Raw genomic sequence first — 18,978 nt, 5'->3', positions numbered from 1 at the left:
GGATGCCAAAACAAGGAGGCAAAGAAACATGGCCCAAATGAAAGAACAGATCAAAACTCCAGAAAAAGAGCTAAACAAAATGGGGATAAGCAATCTATCAGATGCAGAGTTCAAAACACTGGTTATAAGGATGCTCAAGGAACTTAGTGAGGAACTCAACAGCATAAAAAATATCCAGTCTGAAATGAAGAATGTACTGACTGAAATAATGAACAATTTACAGGGAAACAACAGTAGAGTGAATGAAGCCGAGAGTCATATTAATGATTTGGAACATAGAGAACAAAAAAACCCTATTCAGAACAAGAATAAGAATAAAGAATAAAGAATATCAAACAAGGAGGACAGTATAAGCAGCCTCTGGGACAACTTCAAGAGATCCAACATTTGCATCATAGTGGTGCCAGAACAAGATAAAGAGTAAGACACTGGAAATCTATTAGAAAAAATAGTGAAAGGAAACTTTGCTAATTTGTTGAAGGAAACAAGACATGCAAGTCCAGGAAGCAGAGAGAGCCACAAACAAGATGGATGAAGAGACCCACTCCAAGACACAACATAATTAAAATACCAAAGGTTAAAGATAAAGAGTGAATCTTAAAAACAGCAAGAAAAAAGAAGTTAGTTCCTTACAGGGGAGTTCCCATAAGATTGTCAGTTAATTTCAGACCCTGGCCAGGAGGCTCAATTGGTTAAAGTGTCATCTCATACACCAAAAGGGTGTGGGTTCGCTCCCCAGTCAGAGCACACACACAGTTAGGTTGTAGGTTCGATCCCCAGTGGGACACTTACAGGAAGCAACTGATTGATGTTTCTTTCTCACACTGATGTTTCTGTTTCTTTCTTCCTCTCTTCCTCTCTCTCTTCCTCCCTCTCTCTACCTCTCTCCCCCCCTTTTTCTCCCTCTAGAATCAATAAACATATCCTTGGGTGAGGATTTTTTTTAAAAACTGACATAGTTTTCACAGGTACAATTCTATAATACATCATCTGTATCTTGTATTCTGTATTCAATACCCTAAGTGTTGTATATTACTCTAATTTCCTTGTTTCACTTATCAACTAATCATGCTACAGAGCTAATGATTACTAAGGGGCTCCACAACAAAACTGTCATTTTGGGTAAAGACTTTTTCTTAATTTGTGTACAATGAATACTAATAGTGTCTGACAGATAATCATTCAATTAAATACATGGAGTAGATGCCCAGAAGTATTAGAGTGAATGTTGCTTGGACAGAAATAAAAACAAGCCTGTAATATAATTTTCTTCTATTGTTTATTACAAGTATACAGTATTTCAACTCTCTTTGGCTTTGATGGCTATCCTAGGAACATGCCTAATTTGGTTTTACAGGGAATAAAAGCAATTTCAGGACAAATAACTAACTTTATTTTATATTTTTCCTCCTGATCCCTCTGGAATCAACTAGTGCCACTCTGTTCCAGATGACTGGTGAAAAAGACTCTCTCCTTGACTAAATTTTAAGCTCCTCTGAACCCTCTTCTTTTTTTATTCCCACCCCGCCACCACCTCCCATTTGGCAAAAATCAGCTTTACTCTATTATCCATGCATCTGTTTATGTTTTATATTTTTAGATTACATACATAAGTGAAATCATAGGATATTTGTCTTTCTCTGATTATTTCACTTAGCAAAATAACCTCTAGGTCCATCCATATTGTTGCAAAGGGCAAGATTTCATTCATTTCTATCGCTGAATAATATTTCATTTCATATATATAAATAAGTTGCAGAAAGAGCAGCATATCATGTTAATTCAAACAAATAACTAAATAAAAAACATTTATTTAAAACAATGTATGAGAAAATTTTTAACTGTAAAGTTAAATGACTCATTTTAAAAAGTTAAAAAAAACCCACATATTTTCCATCTGCAGCTTGGAATCTGCATATGCAGAGGGCAAAATAAAGTTATATACAACTGTAAGATTGGTCAAGGCCTCAAGCCCCATAACCCCCATGCTGTTAAAGGGTCAACAGATCTAGCTTTAAACCTAAAATTTACGAAAACTGAAACTCAATAGAGCACTAATCACTATAACCCTAACCTGACCCTATAGTGAATATAAACACATTTTATATATATATATATATATATATATATATATATACATATATATATATATATATATATCCTCCTTAAAGAGGACTTATTTCTTAAAGCTGAAGGGTTAATTTAATCATTTTCCTACAAAATATACAATTTAATTGTTTGATATGGCTTGCCCACAGCTAAGATATTAGGACTTAGTAATTGAAGGCATGCAATAAATTTTATATATTTTATTTTAAAGTAACTTTTGCTTTTTGATGGAGATGTGTAGACATAGTGGTTATTTCATTTGCTAAAGTTAAGTGTTAATTGTGAAGACAGGATGACTCTTTTAATCTGTCCTAAAGTGGTTTTCATAGTAAGTCCTGAAATTTAAGAAAACTGACATGCTAGGATTATTGCTGGATGCTCATATCATCAAGACAAAAAGTAAATCTGGAACCAAGGGCTATGATGATATATGATTACTAGGTATTTCCGGCACTGCTCCATTAATTTTTTGAGGCTGGTTTATAAAGATTTTCTCTAACTGTCATAAAGAATTATTTAAAAATGACTGAGTATTAAGTATCCACAGAAGTCTTATCTTTGGGCAGAGCATTTAAAATTTATCATTTTTCCATCTTTGTAATATTATATATATATGCTCATTCTAAAACTTTCCAGTGTCTACTTCTCTTTCACTCCAAGGTAAGCACTTAACATTCTGGAATATATCTTCCATTTTCTTCAATGTATATCAAACTAAACCAAGACTATACATCCCAGGAGAACAGTGACAATGCCTTTTTTATATCTCATCCTTAACTGTATTTCTAGCTCCCAATAACGTACTTGGTACAGCATGGTCTCTCAATAAATTAAAAAATTATTGATGTTCAATTCATTTATAATGTGGCACAATTTTTTCCCTTTAAGTACTCTATAAATATTTCATGTCAGTATTGATGGAGATTCGGTATTGATATATCAAACTGTGTAATCAACAATGAACATTACAGTTGTTGCTAGTTTGTCATCATTACAATCAACAGAGCAAACATAATACATAAATTTAAGGATATATGAATATGTACATCCACATATCACAGCCTTGTAACTAAAAGGTCATTTTAATCCTTTTACACTTATTCTTTACCTTGCTTTGAGCTCTTATAGATCACTTATATATAAATTTTACATATAGAAAAGCTAAGATGACAATACATATCATCTGACATTTTTATTTTTATTTGTTAAAACACAACAGAAATCTTAATAATATAACATGTTCTCAAGTACAAAAAGTTGGCAGGGGTTGGGGGGTAGGAATGTGGGGGGAGAATCTTACCATTCTTGCTGACATCCAGTTCCCTGAGATTAATGAGATTTGCAATAGAAGCTGGTAGTGTTGTTAAATCATTGTCTGGCAAACTCAGTTTGCGTAGAGACTGACAGTTAAAAAGTTGCTATTGAAACAAGGGAAGAAAGAACTTTGTTTCTTAAGTTTCCTTAAATATTTCATTTATTAACCTTTATACAAATAAATGCTATTATTAAAAGTGAATGAGTTATACCTACACAAATATCAGGAAAGATTTCTTATTGTTTTATGCTCTTATGAATCTGAACTCAATCAAACTACTTCCTCAGAATGATTTACACCCTCACCTTCTACCCTTAGCAAAACATAATTAGTGAGAATAAGTAGGTGATTGTATTCTTTGTTGAGGTAAGTAAAATATAAGTGGCTGTTAAATATTGTAAATTTTGTAGCTTGTATTTTAAGCAGCCTTATTTCCAAAATAAAAATTTACATAACTAAAATAAGTACAACTGATTTAAAATTATTCAAAATAACCCTGGCTGGGAAGCTAAGTTAGTTGGAGCATTATCCCAATATGCTGAGGTTGTAGGTTCAGTCCCTAGTCGGGGACATATAAGAAGCAACCAATGAATGCATAAATAAGTGGAACAACAAAACGATGTTTCTCTCTCTCTTTTCCTCCCTTTCTCTAAAAATCAATTAAAAATTTAAGAACAACAAAAACAAAAATTACTCAGAATACAGAATTCTGGTAGTGGAGAACAAAATAAATATGGGAGCAAACATTTTGTTATACTAAAATCACAATAAATGTGACCCTAAAATATATTTACCAAAAGTAGTAGGTAAATGGGCCACTTCTAAGTTCCATACCAAGGTACCTGTATAGAGCAAGAGGACTTTTAGGGCAGTGCAAATAATCTTGTTTGACACCATAATAATGATGGATACATGTCATTCATTATACATTTGTCCAAACCCACTAATGTACAATACCAAGGTTAACTTTGGGCATCATAATTTTTCAACATAGGTTCCTCAACTGTAACATATGTAACATTTTGGTGGGAGATGTTGATAAAATGGAGGAGGGCATTCATATGTGGGCACAGAGTAGGCATATGGGAAATCTTTATACTTCCCTGTTAATTTTGTTGTAACTCAGAAACTGTTACGAAAGAGTAAAGTCTTTATAAAAACAAATGACAACAACAACAAAAAAACCTGTTGTCAGAATGGCATAAAGAATAAGCCCTATTTAACAAGAGCATTCTTCCAAATCTGGAAAATTGTTAGGTATAGATTCTGTTATTTGCACTATCATAGCAAGCCTCTCTCTTTCCAACAATCTCCTGACATCTGAGACCCTACTGGTGGTGATTAGCAAAAGGGACTAATCTTAAAGCTTCCACATTCTCCAGAACTAGATAAGAAAGATAAATTATTTGCTGAAGAACAACACAGAAGCAAAAGGTACATTATAAAGCACCTTACCACAATCTAGGGAAGTAATTCATAAACATGCAAACCACAATTTTTAATATTTTATCTATAGCCATATACAGACTTCTTTGTAAGACAACTTAGGATGGCACAGAATTTTAAAGTATTTTTACTACTGGCCACTGACTGAAAAGCCTTTTTAAAAACACTGCCATCCAATAGGTATACACACACACAAATCTAAAACAAATATTTCATGTAACAATGGATATATGCAACATATTCTATTTTCTAGGTCATTAAAGTTAGGGTTGCCAGATAAAATACAGGATACCTGATTAAATTTGAATTTCCAATAAAGATTAAATTTTTAGTAAAATTATGTCCTATATATTGCATAAGACACACTTACACTGAACAATTATTTATTGTTTACCTGAAAATTGTTTAACCGGGTATGCCATATTTTTATTTCCTAAATTTGCCAGCCCAAACCACAGCATGTTATTTGGAAATGTGCACATACTAAGTTGACTTTTAAGCCACCCATGTATTCATGCACAATTTTAAAAACACTGTTTGGGCAGTAAATGATTCTACCAATTAAATTAAAGCTATTGAAGCTTTTTCATTAAAAAAATAAAAACAAAAAATTGAATAAGAGAGAATAAAGAGGGTTTAAAATTTGAGAAAAAAAAGTAGTCACTGAAAAATTTTAGCTAAGAAGTTGATAATATGAGATGTTTCATGGAAACAAACCAACTTTCTCCTTCTAGTTGTTTCTATATTTCAGAAACATTAAGTCCTCAAAAACCTTTCCAAACAAACAAATGGATAAACAGAATACTTTCTCTAAAAAGGTGTTCATAACATCCAAATTATAATTCAATAAATTAAAATAAATGTATCTTTAATTACAATAATGTAGATCAATGTTTTATAAAAACTAGGGAAAGAAAACTAGTTTTCTTTAAAAAAAAAACACACATTTTTGTTAGTTTTAATTGATTTTAGAGGGAGAGAGGAAGAAAAGGAGAGAAACATTGATTTGTTGTTCCACTTATATATGCATTCATTGGTTGATTCTTGTATGTGCCCTGATCAGGGATCGAACCCGCAACCTTAGTTTATTGGGGATGATACTCCAAAAACTGAGCAACCTGCACGCCAAAAAGACAACCAATTTCAATTCTTTGTGTAGTTATGTCTACTGCCTGCAGAAGTTGTATAGTCTTATTATCTACCTTCGTGGCTAAAACAAAACGGGAATTAAATACAAAATTTAAAGTTATAGTAGGACCTCAGTTCTCGAACTTAATTTGTTCTGGACAGCTGTTTGACAAGTGATTTGTTCGAAAGCCAAATCATACTCATACTTGAGCATTCTCTCTTTTGTCGTCAGAGAGACCTGGAATTGATCATACAGGTATCAGCAAAAAAGGGCTGTTGGGTCAATAACCGAAGTATTGTTCAACAACCAAGACATTTTTTCCGTGAACAATTTGGTGGAGAACCTAACTGCTCCAGATGGGAGATGTTCGAGAACAGGGGTTTGTTTGACTGTATTTCCACGAGTATTCAAGCAGTTAACACGAAGAACAGAGACTAAAATTTTGATTTTAAAAATATATGAATTGTGCTGCATTCCTTAAGATAAAGTTAAACCAAAAAAAAAAAAAATTAGAAACAGTACACACATATATATTGGCAGTATTATAGCGACACTGGGAATATCCTATTTCTAGGCATAAAAAGAACCAAAAACAATTCTTGAAAGACAGTATTAACATACCTTTGGAAGCTCTTCAATCTGATTAGCATCCAAATAGAGCTCCTCCAAAGTTTTTTCAAAAGTAAAAATCTCTTTGGGAACCTGTTCCAAACTGCAATGAGAATAATCAAGAGTAGTAACAGTCTCCTCTTCCCCTCGTAGGCATCGACAGGGTACAAACCGCACAAACAAACTTCGTTTTGTAGTCATTTTTAGACACTGCAATATTCAAATAAAAATAAATTTAGTTAAAATACATATTACAACTAGTAATTTTTCAAAACAAATTATTCTAATTCATTTATCACAATTAATGTATCACAGATAAATACCTCCACTCTTACACCCAATGAAATGTATTTAACATTGCTGTACTAAAATTTGATACATAGTGAATTTCAAATTAAACTCAAGCACTTCTGTATTTTACAAAATGACTCATTAAGCAATCATTCATATGCTTCTAATAGAACCATGCTTCATAAGTCTGTTCATCCTCAACAAGAAAAACACTAATACTGTTACAGAGCGGGGTCCCCCAAAATCCCCAGAGCCTGCAGGTTGGGGGAATGGGGAGAAGGGAACAGCTTTCAAAATGCCTTTGCATATCTATAGCTGGTAGCTAGTGTCTTAGTCATGCAAATGCCATTGGTTCTTCCAAGGCCTCAAGGAGATGGGAGGGATTTTGGCTATGGAATGGTGAGGAAAGGGCCTACAAGGCCTATGTTAAGGTTCTGTGAATGGTCAGAACGGGTTACCACGCCCACTGCATCACAGGCCATGGTAAGGGATTTAAAAATAAGGTGGCAGCCATTTTAGGGAGAGGAGAGGAGATCCACATGGTTTGGAGAAAGGGAAGAGAGGATAACCACACAGTTTACAAGGAGGCAGAGAGTTCCACGCGGTTTGCAAGGAGGCAGAGAAGAGATCCGTGCAGCTTTGAAAGGGCAAGAGAGAACCATGCATGATCCAGTGCAACACGGCACATGTTTTCCTGGACTGCTATACAGAGGCTGGTGACATCATACCCCAGATCCTAGAGAAGACAGCTGACAGATAAGGGATGAGGAACTTCTGGGCATGGTTTTGCCTTCTAGCCTTTTGAGGAGCAAGGGAAGTACTGAGTCTTGTGGGAGAACAGGGTTCTGAGCTGAAGTGCTCACTGCCTCCCCAGGTTGGAATGCTGTAAATAAAGACCTGTTTTCCGCAACACTAGTTGTTGGGTTTTACACCAAGGCTTCATGTGAAAGAACCCCCTCTGTAACAATACAACAAAGCTATTTCTTTATTTTGTGACTAAGAGCTGATTCTTAATTAAGAACCTGAATACATGCAGTTTTGAGTGGGAAATGAGAATGCAAAGATAATTTAAGGTATTCCTCACTAGCCATCAGAATCAATCATCCTTTAACTTTTCTATGGCTCTTTTACACGAAAATTCTAATCTATATCAAATATATTTTGTTTCAACAAAAGTGGTATTTTGATTTTTTTTTTTAGATGTAAAAGACGCAATTTCATTTTTTAAAGTATATTTTATTCATTATACTATTACAGTTATCCCACTTTTTCTCCCTTTGTCCCCCTCCGCCCAGTACCCACTTCCCTCCAGCAACCCTCTCCACCTTAGTTCATGTCCATGAGTTGTGCATGTAAGTTCTTTGGCTTCTCCATTTCCTATACCATTCTTAATATCCCCTTGTCTATTTTGTGCCTACCAGTCATGCTTCTTGATCGCTGCACCTTTTCCCCCATTCTCTCCCTTCCCCCTCCAAGCTGATAACCTTACAAAGGATCTCCATATCTGAATCTATTCCTGTTCTAGTTGTTTGCTTATTTGTTTTGGGTTTTTTTTTTTTAGATTCAGTTGTTGGTAGATGTGAATTTGTTGTTATTTTAATGTTCATAGTTTTGCTCTTTTTCATTTTCTTGAGTAAGTCCCTTTAACACTTCATATCATAAGGGCTTGCTTATGATGAACTCCTTTAGTTTCTTCTTGTCTGGGAAGCTCTTTTATCTGCCCTTCAATTCTAAATGATAGTTTTGCTGGGTAGAACAATGTTGGCTGTAGGTCTCCACTTTTCATGACTTTGCATATTTCTCACCAATCCCTTCTAGCCTGCAAAGTTTCTTTTGAGAAATCAGCTGACAGTCTTATGGGAACTCCCCTGTAGGGAACTAACTTCTTTTGTTGCTTTTAAGATTCTCTCTTTATTTTTTATTTTTGGCATTTTAATTATGATGTGTCTTGGAGTGGTCCTCTTTGCATCCATCTGGTTTGGGATTCTCTGTGCTTCCTGGACTTACATGCCTATTTCCTTCAACAAATGAGGGAAGTTTTCTTTCATTATTTTTTCAAATAGATTTTCAATTTCTTGCTTTTTCTCTTATCCTTCTGGCATTGCTATGAGGTGAATGTTGGAACACTTAAAGTTGTCCCAGAGGCTGCTTATACTATCTTCATTTTTTTGGATTTTTTCTTCTTGTTCTGATTGGTTGGTTATTGGTTCCTTATGTTCCAAATCATTGATTTGGTTCTTGGCTTCATCCATTCTACTGGTATTTCCCTATAATTTTTTCTTTATTTTTGTTAGTGTATTCTTAATTTATGACTGAATTGTTTTTATGCTTATAGGTACTCACTAAGTTCCTTAGTATCCTTATAACCAATGTTTTGAACTCTACATCTGATAGATTGCTTATTCCCATTTTGTTTAGTTCTTTTTCTGGAGTTTTGATGTTCTTTCATTAGGGCAATGTTTCTTTGTCTCCCTGCGTTTGTTTCTATGTGGCAGGTAGAGTTGCTATGACTCCCTGTCTTGGTAGCATGGCCTAATGAAGTAGGTGTTCTCTAGGGTCCAGTGGCACCCCCTCCCTTATCACCCAATCAGGGTACTGAAGGTGCACCCTTCATGTGGGCTGAGTACACCCTACTTCTGTAGTTGAGCCTTGTTTGCTGTTGAAAGGTCAATGGGAGGGATTTACCCAAGCCAGTCAGCTGCAAGGATCGGCTGTGACCAATGACAACCAACCTCTGCACTCTATGAAGCATCAGCCGTTCAGAGGTAGGGGGGGTGGTACTCCAACGTGATCTGTAGCTGTCCACTGGGTGCTCGGGCTCTGGGTTTTCCAGGTGACACAGGCCAAAGTCAGCTACCACCTTTGTCTACCCATGACCACCCTGGATCAGCTACAAAGCATGGTGCAGATGGCTGCTACTTGTGCTGTGCTTGGAGATTCCCAGGAGAAGCCAGCTCTGAATCTAGGCTAGCTGCTGCTACTGCTGGACCTAAGGCCACTGAGCAAGAGGTATAGGAGCTGCGGGCTCACTGAGGCTGGCTTGTTTGAGAAGATTTTAGAAGATGTGAAGCATGAGCCTAGACAAGCCATTTATATGGAAAAGCCATTGTTAAGATCTTGAGTGGTCCATAGATTGGGTGGAGCAGAGCCTCAGGGAATCACCAGGGTGGGGCAAACAGTGTTAGCCAGGTCGATGTAGTTTCAGATATGGCTCCAGCCTGCCAGCTCTGTGGCTCTCTGGCTTCTGGGGGGTGAAGGGTGGGGGGCAGGATTCAGAAAAGGAACAATAACTTCTGCGCTCCTATCTGAGAGAAAGCTGTCACCCAGCTCTCGCCCTGAATGCAGACACTTGAGTTCCTCCCTGTATGCCACTGGTGCCTTTCAGGGTGCTACCTCAGTGCTGGAGCTCAGAGGGAGTGAGTCTGTGGGTGGATTCTTTATCAGGAACTTCTTGGGAATACAGCCTTTTCTTCCACCAACTCAATTCCTGCAGGTTTCTTCAGCCAGAAGTCATGGGAACTTACGTTCCTGGCATTGGAACCCTGGGCTGGGATCCCTCACTTCCAAGATGTCCCTCCCATATTTTCATAAACCACATACGGGTGTGGGACCAGCCCATTCAGTGTCTCTGCCCCTCCTACCAGTCTGGATGTATGTGGATTCTTTAATTCCACATTGTCAAATTCCCATTCAACTTGATTTATGACAGTTCTGGGTGATGGTTGTTCTATAGTTGATTGTAATTTTACTCTGGTTGTGCAAGGAGGTGAGCCATGTTTACCTAAATATCCACTTTGACTGGAAGTCCAGTGACCTATGATGCTTATATATGACTGTTTACTCTTCATCAAACCTAGCATAAAAATATTCAGGTTGAACAGTTTCTTTGAGTCTTCATTCCTGTATGAAGGTTCTCATGTCATATAAAACTTCTATATTAAATAAATCTGTACGCTCTTTTCCTGTTAATTTTTCTTTGTCAGTTTAATTTTCAGACCCTTCCAGGAATCCAAAGAGGGTTGAGAAAAACTTGTTCTTCCTCTACACTATGGGGTCAAACATCAAACGTTTCTCTCTAAAATCTCTGTCTCATGGAATGGTGACTAAAGTTAATATTACATTGCGTATCTGAAAGTTACTAAGAGCATAGATCTTAAAAAGTTTTCATTGCAGGAAAAAAGAATTTGTAACTATGTGTGGTGACATATGTTAACTTTATTGTGGTGATCATTTTGCAATATATACAAATATGAGATCATTATGATATAAACCTAAAACTAATATAATGTCAATTATACCTGAATGAAAACAATAATAAAAATTTTGCAAACAAATAAATATCCAGAAGAGTTTACTAAATGTTTATTAACAATTTATGTTTATATAAAGGGGTTTACTCATAAAAATAAGCTGTGCCCTGGTCAGGTGGCTCAGTTGGGTAGAGCATCATCCCATACACCAAAAGGTTGCAGGTTCGATTCCTGGTCATGGCACATACATCGGTTGTGGGTTAGATCCCCAGTCAGGGCATGTACAGGAGGTAACTGATCGATGTTTCTCTCTAACATCAATATTTATCTCTCTCTCATCTTCTCTCTCTAAAATCAATAAACATATCCTCGGGTGAGGTGTTTTTTTTTTAAAGAATAAGCAGTTTTATTGATATCACATAAATTTAATTGTGAAAGGTTATTTTAGCCTTTATTGTGTTTATGAGTTAAAAAATATTCCAAAAAAATAAAATGTTTTGTTTAAGAGATCCTAAGATTTCAACTGATAATGAATTAAGAGAGACACCTAAGGACAATGAGAAAGAGATCTCACCTGCTGTCCAATATGGTAACTACTAGACACATGTGGTGTTTTAACTTTAAAATTCAAGTTAAACCAAATAAAATTTTAAATCTAGTTTCTCAATTGCACTAATCATTTTAAATGCTCAATGGCCACATCTGGCTATGGATAAGAGAAGATAAAGAACATATCTATCACTGAAGTTCTATGGGACAACACTAGAGAGATGTCTGAAACTATTATTCTGGTTTACCATATCCTAACTACTGTGCTTATATTTATATGATAGTATCCAAGAACTTGAAAGATATGGCCTCAAAATCCATTCTCCAGAGACCATAATGAATTTGGGAGTATAAGTTCTGAAAAAGGACATGAAACGTTATTATGAAACACATGATTTTAAAGAGTCTATTTTAGACGTTACCCTCTATGTAGGGCATCTGAGGTATATAAAGGCTCTTTGGAGGGCAGAGTAATTGCTAATGAAAGTGAAACAACCTCCAAGATTTTTCTGCAGTGCAAATCATGAATAGATCATGTTGCAGACAGATGTTCAGAAACTGCAAAACTCGGAAAAGAGGATAAATTCAGAAAACGATGATAAATTCAGAAAAAGATTAGCTGCTTACTCTAGGAAGCTGCAGAGTTTACATCTCAAACGAAAACTTCCTGACAACAAAGGCTATAAAGAGAGCAGTTTAGACCTTATATTAAATACAGTGAGCCTCTAGCCAATACAAAAATGGACTCCAATTTAGCGGACTAAAAACTACTGAATGAAAATGAGGGAACCTTGATAACTGAAGACAGATGCGGGAAGTACCATATAAAACAAGAATAAATGAGTAACAATACCCAAAGAGATCCTCCCTTACACAATACGATAAGTAAACTATCATCACCAAACCATTATTATATGAAATGTTAAAGGAACTTAAGAAAAAGATGATCAAAACTATGAACCACAAAATGGCAAAAAAAAATTTCTATCAACAATTGAATCTACAAAAACAAACTAAGCAAACAAGAAGAACAGACAGAATCATGGATACAGAGTTTTGACAGCTGCCAGATTGGAGGGAGGTTTGGGGGAATGGGTGAAGAGGTGAGGGGATTAAGAAATACAAATTGGTAGTTACAGAATAGCCACTGGGATGTAAAGTACAATAAAGGAGATGGAGCAGCTAAAGAACTTATATGTGTGACCCATGGACATGAACAATTGTGGGGGGATTGCCTGAGGGAGTTGTGGGGGGGGTTTAATGGGGGGGCAGTGCTGGGTGAACAGGGCAAAGGGGGAAAAACTGGGACAAATGTAATAGCATAATCAATAACATATAATTTAAAAAAGAAGAAGAAAGTAAACCAAAGGGGAATGCCTAGCCTGGTCTGAAGTGATCAACATGGAGACTATTAATTAGAATTTTAGTGTTGTGATAAGAGCCACTTTATAAATCAGTCTTAACATGGTAGACGTAAAAATTTTCTAATCAAATGGAGAAAGAGAAGCCAGCCAAGAGAAGAGGCTTAATAATAAGCCAAACACTTTCTATCAAAATAAATAAATAAAATCCACTTACCACTTGGTTGAGTTTATCTCTCTGCTGTTTCTTAATTGAGCCAACATTCTATGGAAACCAAAACAATAAAATTAACCAAAAATTAGATTTTTATGACTTTAAGAAGCATCTCTTCTAATTTCTTATTTACTTCAAAACATAAATTAAAATTCTCAAAATTTCACCAGTGTAAACTGACATATACAGACTTGCTAACTTCTAAATAAATGGCTAGCTCCTTAACCAATCATTGGATTATTTGTAATTCATTTGTAAACTTTTTTTTTTCCTTTTACTCATTCTAGAGAGAGGGAAAAGAGGAGAGAAAGAGAGGAAGAGAAACACTGATGTGAGAAACATTTAATTGGTTGCCTCCTGCCTGCATGCTCCCTGACCGGGAAACCAAACCCACAACCTAAATATGTGCCTTGGCTGGGTATCAAATCAACAACCTTTCACTTTGCAGGACGACAGTCAAACAACTGAGCCACACTGGCCAAGGCTCATCTGTAAACTATTGAGAGCAAATATCCCTCTATCTACTATTAAAATCCCAACTATTTAAACTTACTGAGAAATTATCAAGTTTTTCCAAGTAAATTAAACACTAATTACCAATTATATTTAAATCTAGCAGTTTTTCATGGTTTTATGTGACAGAAACTGTTAATTGCTTATCAGATTCTGTTCCTAATTTCCAGAATTTTTCTTTTCTCAGGCTGGTAACAGACCTTGCTAAATATCCACTTTTGAGCTTTTCAAGAAGGGGTGGATGGATGGCACAGTTAAAATCAATGCTATATACTAAGAAGTCTGCTTTAGAGGCGGAATGAGGGATGGTTCTAGGGGGGAAAATGTGCTTTTTATATCCAGAACTACATGTAAAGGTGATGTCTACTGCACAACAACCATTCTAGAACCACAAGTCAACAAACCTAAGGACTGAAACACAATTAATAAGGCATCATGACAGAACAGAAAAACAAAACCAGCTGTGGGGTCTCAAATAGTACTGCTGTTAGAATTAGCTGAACCAGTGCTAAGTACTGCCTAACTTTGGATTTCTTGGTTTGTAAGAAAACTGTATCTTCTATTTGCTTAAACCATTGCTAAGTTTTCTATACCTGTAATCAACATACTCCAAAGTGAGATAACTTGAGACCCCAAATAACAGCATTCATGAAAAGTATATATATCATAATCTTTCTTAAAAATTCAGTGATATTAATAAATGTTTCAGAGTTTTAGTCACCCTAAATATATCCAGCTATTTGTCCCTATGCTAAATGGTTTAGAACTACTGAGTTGTTTAATTTTCTCCACAAATTCTACATATAGCACATGCCACAAATAATACTTTTCTGTGTAGCACGCAAAGGATGGCCACTAAATTTGTCATTCAACAGACTCCCACATATGTGAGGAATGGAACTGCCAATATAACTGAGATGAAGTAAAGCTATGGAAGGAGCATGTTGGAGAAGAGATGAGAGGTTTGTCTTTAGAATCTTTAGTGTGAAATACCTGACAGATGTCCTAGTGGGATCCTGAGTAGGCAGGATATGGGTATTCAGAGATGTAGGAAAGCGATCCAAGCTGAGGTTACAAATTTGGAAGTCATCTGCTTAGAGATGATATTTAAAGCAATGAAATTAAATGGAACATTCAAGATCATGAGTGTAGATAGAAAAAAAAGAAAAGGTTCAGAAATTAAGCACTCAGTTATTATAAAAAGAGGTCAAAAGAAGAGTTAGAACTGCAAACGACACTGGAGAAAGTCAGTAGTGAGGGTAGAGTGTGAATCAAGAGTCACAATAGTGGTTTTGTAGGCAGATAGAAATAATCTAGTTAAAGAAAGAGAAGAGGCCACTGATAAATTTTTATAAAGAGATTTAGGCAACAATCCACTCTGTACCATCAAAATCTCTCACCAACAAAAAAGCTACTCATTATGAGGAAAACAAAAGAAACCTTGGGTGCAATGGTAGAACTAGCTGATTAAAATTAATTAGGGCATTTTTCAAAAGTATAGATTACCACACCTTCTAGGGATTCCGATTTAGGAGATTAGATATAAAACTCAAGATTCTTTATCCAATCCACAATGCTGATATGATGACTCTTTTTTTCAAAAAGTTTTGACAATAATCATCACATGGTCAATCATTCCATCTATACTCAATCACCATCTTTTCCCTCTCCACATCTTCTAGTATTACTTTGACAAACTCAAGTTTGGAAATTACTATAACAATTAAAAAGTAAGATCACTTATAAAGCAGTGATTTTTAAACTTCTTCATGGCATGGCACACACAAACTAAATACTAAAATTCTGTGGCACACCAAAAAAGAAATTTTTTCTGATATGACAAAAAGTAGGTATAATTTTGCTCACTCACATCACACAGCTATTGTTGTGTTGGCTGTTGTCATTTTTTAATTTGACAGTCTAAGGGAAAAGAGATCAGTACTCCTAACTAGTCAGGTACTGCATATTTTAAAAATTCTTGCAGCACACTGGTTGAAAATTTCTGCTAAAAAGGTTTTTAAAAATAGTATATTTCCCTAATGATCTAAAGAGATCACAGGTTATACTTGGCTAGGTTTAAAAGCAATTTTATGTTGGAACAGTCTTTCTAACTGGGTTAAGTTAAAATGCACAACAAAGCTCCTTAGGCATATCCACAGTTATTAGATGGTATTTAGTGTTTGTATCAGATCATTTGAATTTAATCATTCTTATCACAGTGTTTGCTGATCTGTATTGGTATACCTGTGCTTAGTTCTGAGGCATTTTATGGTCATTATTAAAGGTACTAATGATAAATACATTGATAGTAAATAATGAGAATTGTGGTATGAAAAAGAATAGGAAGGTAAGAAAATTATGTAATGAAAAAAATTATAAATGCTGTATAAGAGCATTTGATTCTGAAGGAGAAATCAATAATTAAATGTATAAAATGCACTATGCCTACAGCACATACAGCAAGAAATAAGGAAAGGTAGCTAGTGAAAGGAAACTACATTTCACACTTATGGCTCTAAGATTAACATCAACATTGACCCTTACTGGCCTGATTTTAATCCAGTAGAAAGCTTAGTTTCTTCAGTATCAGCCCTGTTAACCAAACTTTCATACCAAATCATAGTAAGCATAAACATATATAAAAAATCTTGCTGTTGTATAAAGTAGTAGACATATATACTGAAGTTACTGAGGAGTTCCCATATTTTCAGCAACTTCATTTTTGTATTTTACATATAATTTACATAATTAAATGGACAGATCCTTAAGAGTATAGCTTGGCAAATGCATACATCCATGTAACCAATAGCAATCAAGGTACAAACTCTTTCCATCATCCCAGAAAGTTCCCATATACTTCTTCCAGTTAATGCCCTGAGGGAACCTGACCTGAGTCAAAGTACCATAACAGGGGGGACTTCCGGTCAAGATGGAGGCATAAGTAAAAATGTGGCTCACCTCCTTGCACAACCACAGCAAATTACAGCTAAACTACAGAACAACTATCACTCAGAATCATCAGAAAATCGAGCTGTTATCAAAGTCCAACAACTAAGAAATTAAAGAAACTACATTCATCTGGACAGGTAGGAGGGGTGAATGGGTGGAGGGGCAGAGAAACAGACGCAGAAGGACTGGGTCCCACATCCACATGTGGTGGATATAAATCAGAGGGATATCTCAGGAGCAAGGGATCCCAGCCCCACACCAGACCACCAGCCCAGGGTCCAGTCCCAGGAAGATAAGTCCCATAACTTCTAGCTGTTAAAACCAGTGGTAGTTGGGCTGGTGCAAGAAACTGTGGGATTCTCGTAAGACCGTCAGCTGATTTCTCAAAAGAAACTTTGCAGGCTAGAAAAAATTGGTAAGAAGTATTCAAAGTGATGAGAAACAGGGACCTCCAGCCAAGACTGCTCTACCCAGCAAAGATATCATTTAGAATCAAAGGGCAGATAAAGTGCTTCCCTGACAAGGTAAAACTAAAGGAGTTCATCATCACCAAACCATTATTATATGAAATGTTAAAGGCACTTACTGAAGAAAAAGTACATCAAAACTATGAACATTAAATGGCAATAAATGCATAACTATCAACAACTGAATCTAAAAAACAAATTATGCAAACAAGCAGAACAGAAATAGAATCATAGATATGGAGAGCATTGGGATGGTGGCCAGTAGGAGGGGGTCTGGGGGAAAAGGTAAAGGGATTAAGAAGTACCAAGTGGTAGTTTCAGAATAGGTAGGTGGATGTCAAGAGCCAGTATAGGAAATGGAGTTGCCAAAGAACTTATATGCATGACCCATGGACATGAACAAAGAGGGGGGATTGCCGTAGGTAGTGGGGGTGCTGGGTGGAAAGGGCAAAGGGGGAAAATTGGGACAATTATAATAGCATAATCAATAAAATATAACAAAAAGTACTATAACATTTGTGTACAAGTGTTATAAGAATGCAGGCTTTGGTTCTTATGAGTTAATATGTGGAAGTGAAAATGCTAGTCTCCAAGTATTTTTACTTTTTTTTAAAAGTGATTTTAACATTTAAGATTCCCAGAGTTCCAGTCACATTCTGAAGCAATGCTTGATATTTTCAGTCTTTCCCAATTTTAACCAATGTAGTGGGTGCGTAGTAGTATTTCACTGCATTTTTGTTTTGCATCTCTCTAATTACAAATGCCATAGCCTCATCTGTACTTGGAGGGGAGTGAGAGAGAGGGAGAGGGAGAGGGGGAAAGAGGGAAGGAGAGAGGGAGAGAAGGAGGCAGTGAGAGGGAGAAGGGGAGGGGGAGAGAGAGAGAGTTGGTCCTCCAGTGAGGGCTGGAGAGTAGAGAGGCAGCCAAGTGGTTCTGAAAGGGTGTAGACGGCCCCACCTACCCACCACTGGTCCACCATGAGGTCTGGGGTGTAAGGGGCGGGCCGGACATGCTGGAAAGAAAGGGGAGACCCACTGGGAAATCTACCTGGAGAACACAGCCGGCAGAGCTGATGGAGCTGGGAATTGTGGGCACCTGCCTAACCAAGCATGGGTTAGAGGGAGATGCTTGGAATGCTGAACTGTGGCTGGGAATGCTGAGCTGCAGATTTCTGCTTTTCTGAAAGACAGTACCTCTGACTGGTGTATTCTGAAACTGGCCTAGGTTTGGCAAAGGGTGGCAAGATTATGTGTTTGGGGGTGTTTTAAAAGGAGTGGGACTTAACAGAAGATTGCCATTATTCTGAATCTGTATAAGCTTTAAATAAACAATCCCTTTCCTTTTTTACCAAACTCTTGCATTGGGAGTTATGTTTCTTGGCAGTAGACAATCGAACTCCACAGATGTTCCAGAACAGGATAAGTGGAGTTCTGTAACAATATTACTATTTATTTTCTATTTGCTTTTTTTCCCTGCCTTCCCATAAAGTTAATTTTTTTCGTACTATCTCATTTTATGGCCTTTTAGCTATACTTTGGGGGGGGGGGGGTTGCTCTAGAAATATACAGTACGCATTCTTAACCCATATAGTCTACCTTCAACTATTGTACCACTCCATGTGTGATCTAACAAATGTAAGAGTATAATTTATACTTAAATTTACTCCCCCATATTTCATGCTATTGTCATATATTTTCAGTTTTCTACATGCTGTTTTTAAGATCAAAGCTGATAACTATAGCATTATTTTGTTGTTTTCCTTATTTCCCAGAGAGT

The 18,978-nt window shown here is 36.3% G+C and overlaps 1 protein-coding gene across 7 annotated transcripts in view; it reads right to left on the bottom strand.

Moving 5' to 3' along the window:
- The window catches only part of ERBIN (erbb2 interacting protein), a 123,735-nt gene that overhangs the window by 67,369 nt on the left and 37,388 nt on the right, over nt 1-18,978 (bottom strand). For all 7 annotated transcript variants that reach the window (XM_090276329.1, XM_090276332.1, XM_090276328.1 and 4 more), the window contains 3 exons: nt 13,277-13,324; nt 6,621-6,818; nt 3,410-3,527 (listed from right to left, as the gene is read on the bottom strand). In XM_090276329.1, coding sequence (XP_090132455.1) covers nt 3,410-3,527; nt 6,621-6,809 — 307 coding nt within the window. In that variant the 5' untranslated portion in view covers nt 6,810-6,818; nt 13,277-13,324. The remainder of the gene's footprint in view (nt 1-3,409; nt 3,528-6,620; nt 6,819-13,276; nt 13,325-18,978) is intronic.

Source organism: Furipterus horrens, unplaced genomic scaffold (genome assembly GCF_987537825.1).
Source record: "Furipterus horrens unplaced genomic scaffold, mFurHor1.1.pri manual_scaffold_5, whole genome shotgun sequence".
NCBI classification, from domain to species: Eukaryota; Metazoa; Chordata; class Mammalia; order Chiroptera; family Furipteridae; genus Furipterus; species Furipterus horrens.
The sequence above is the reverse complement of the archived record's forward strand: the minus strand, read 5'-3'. Positions and strand labels throughout refer to the sequence as shown.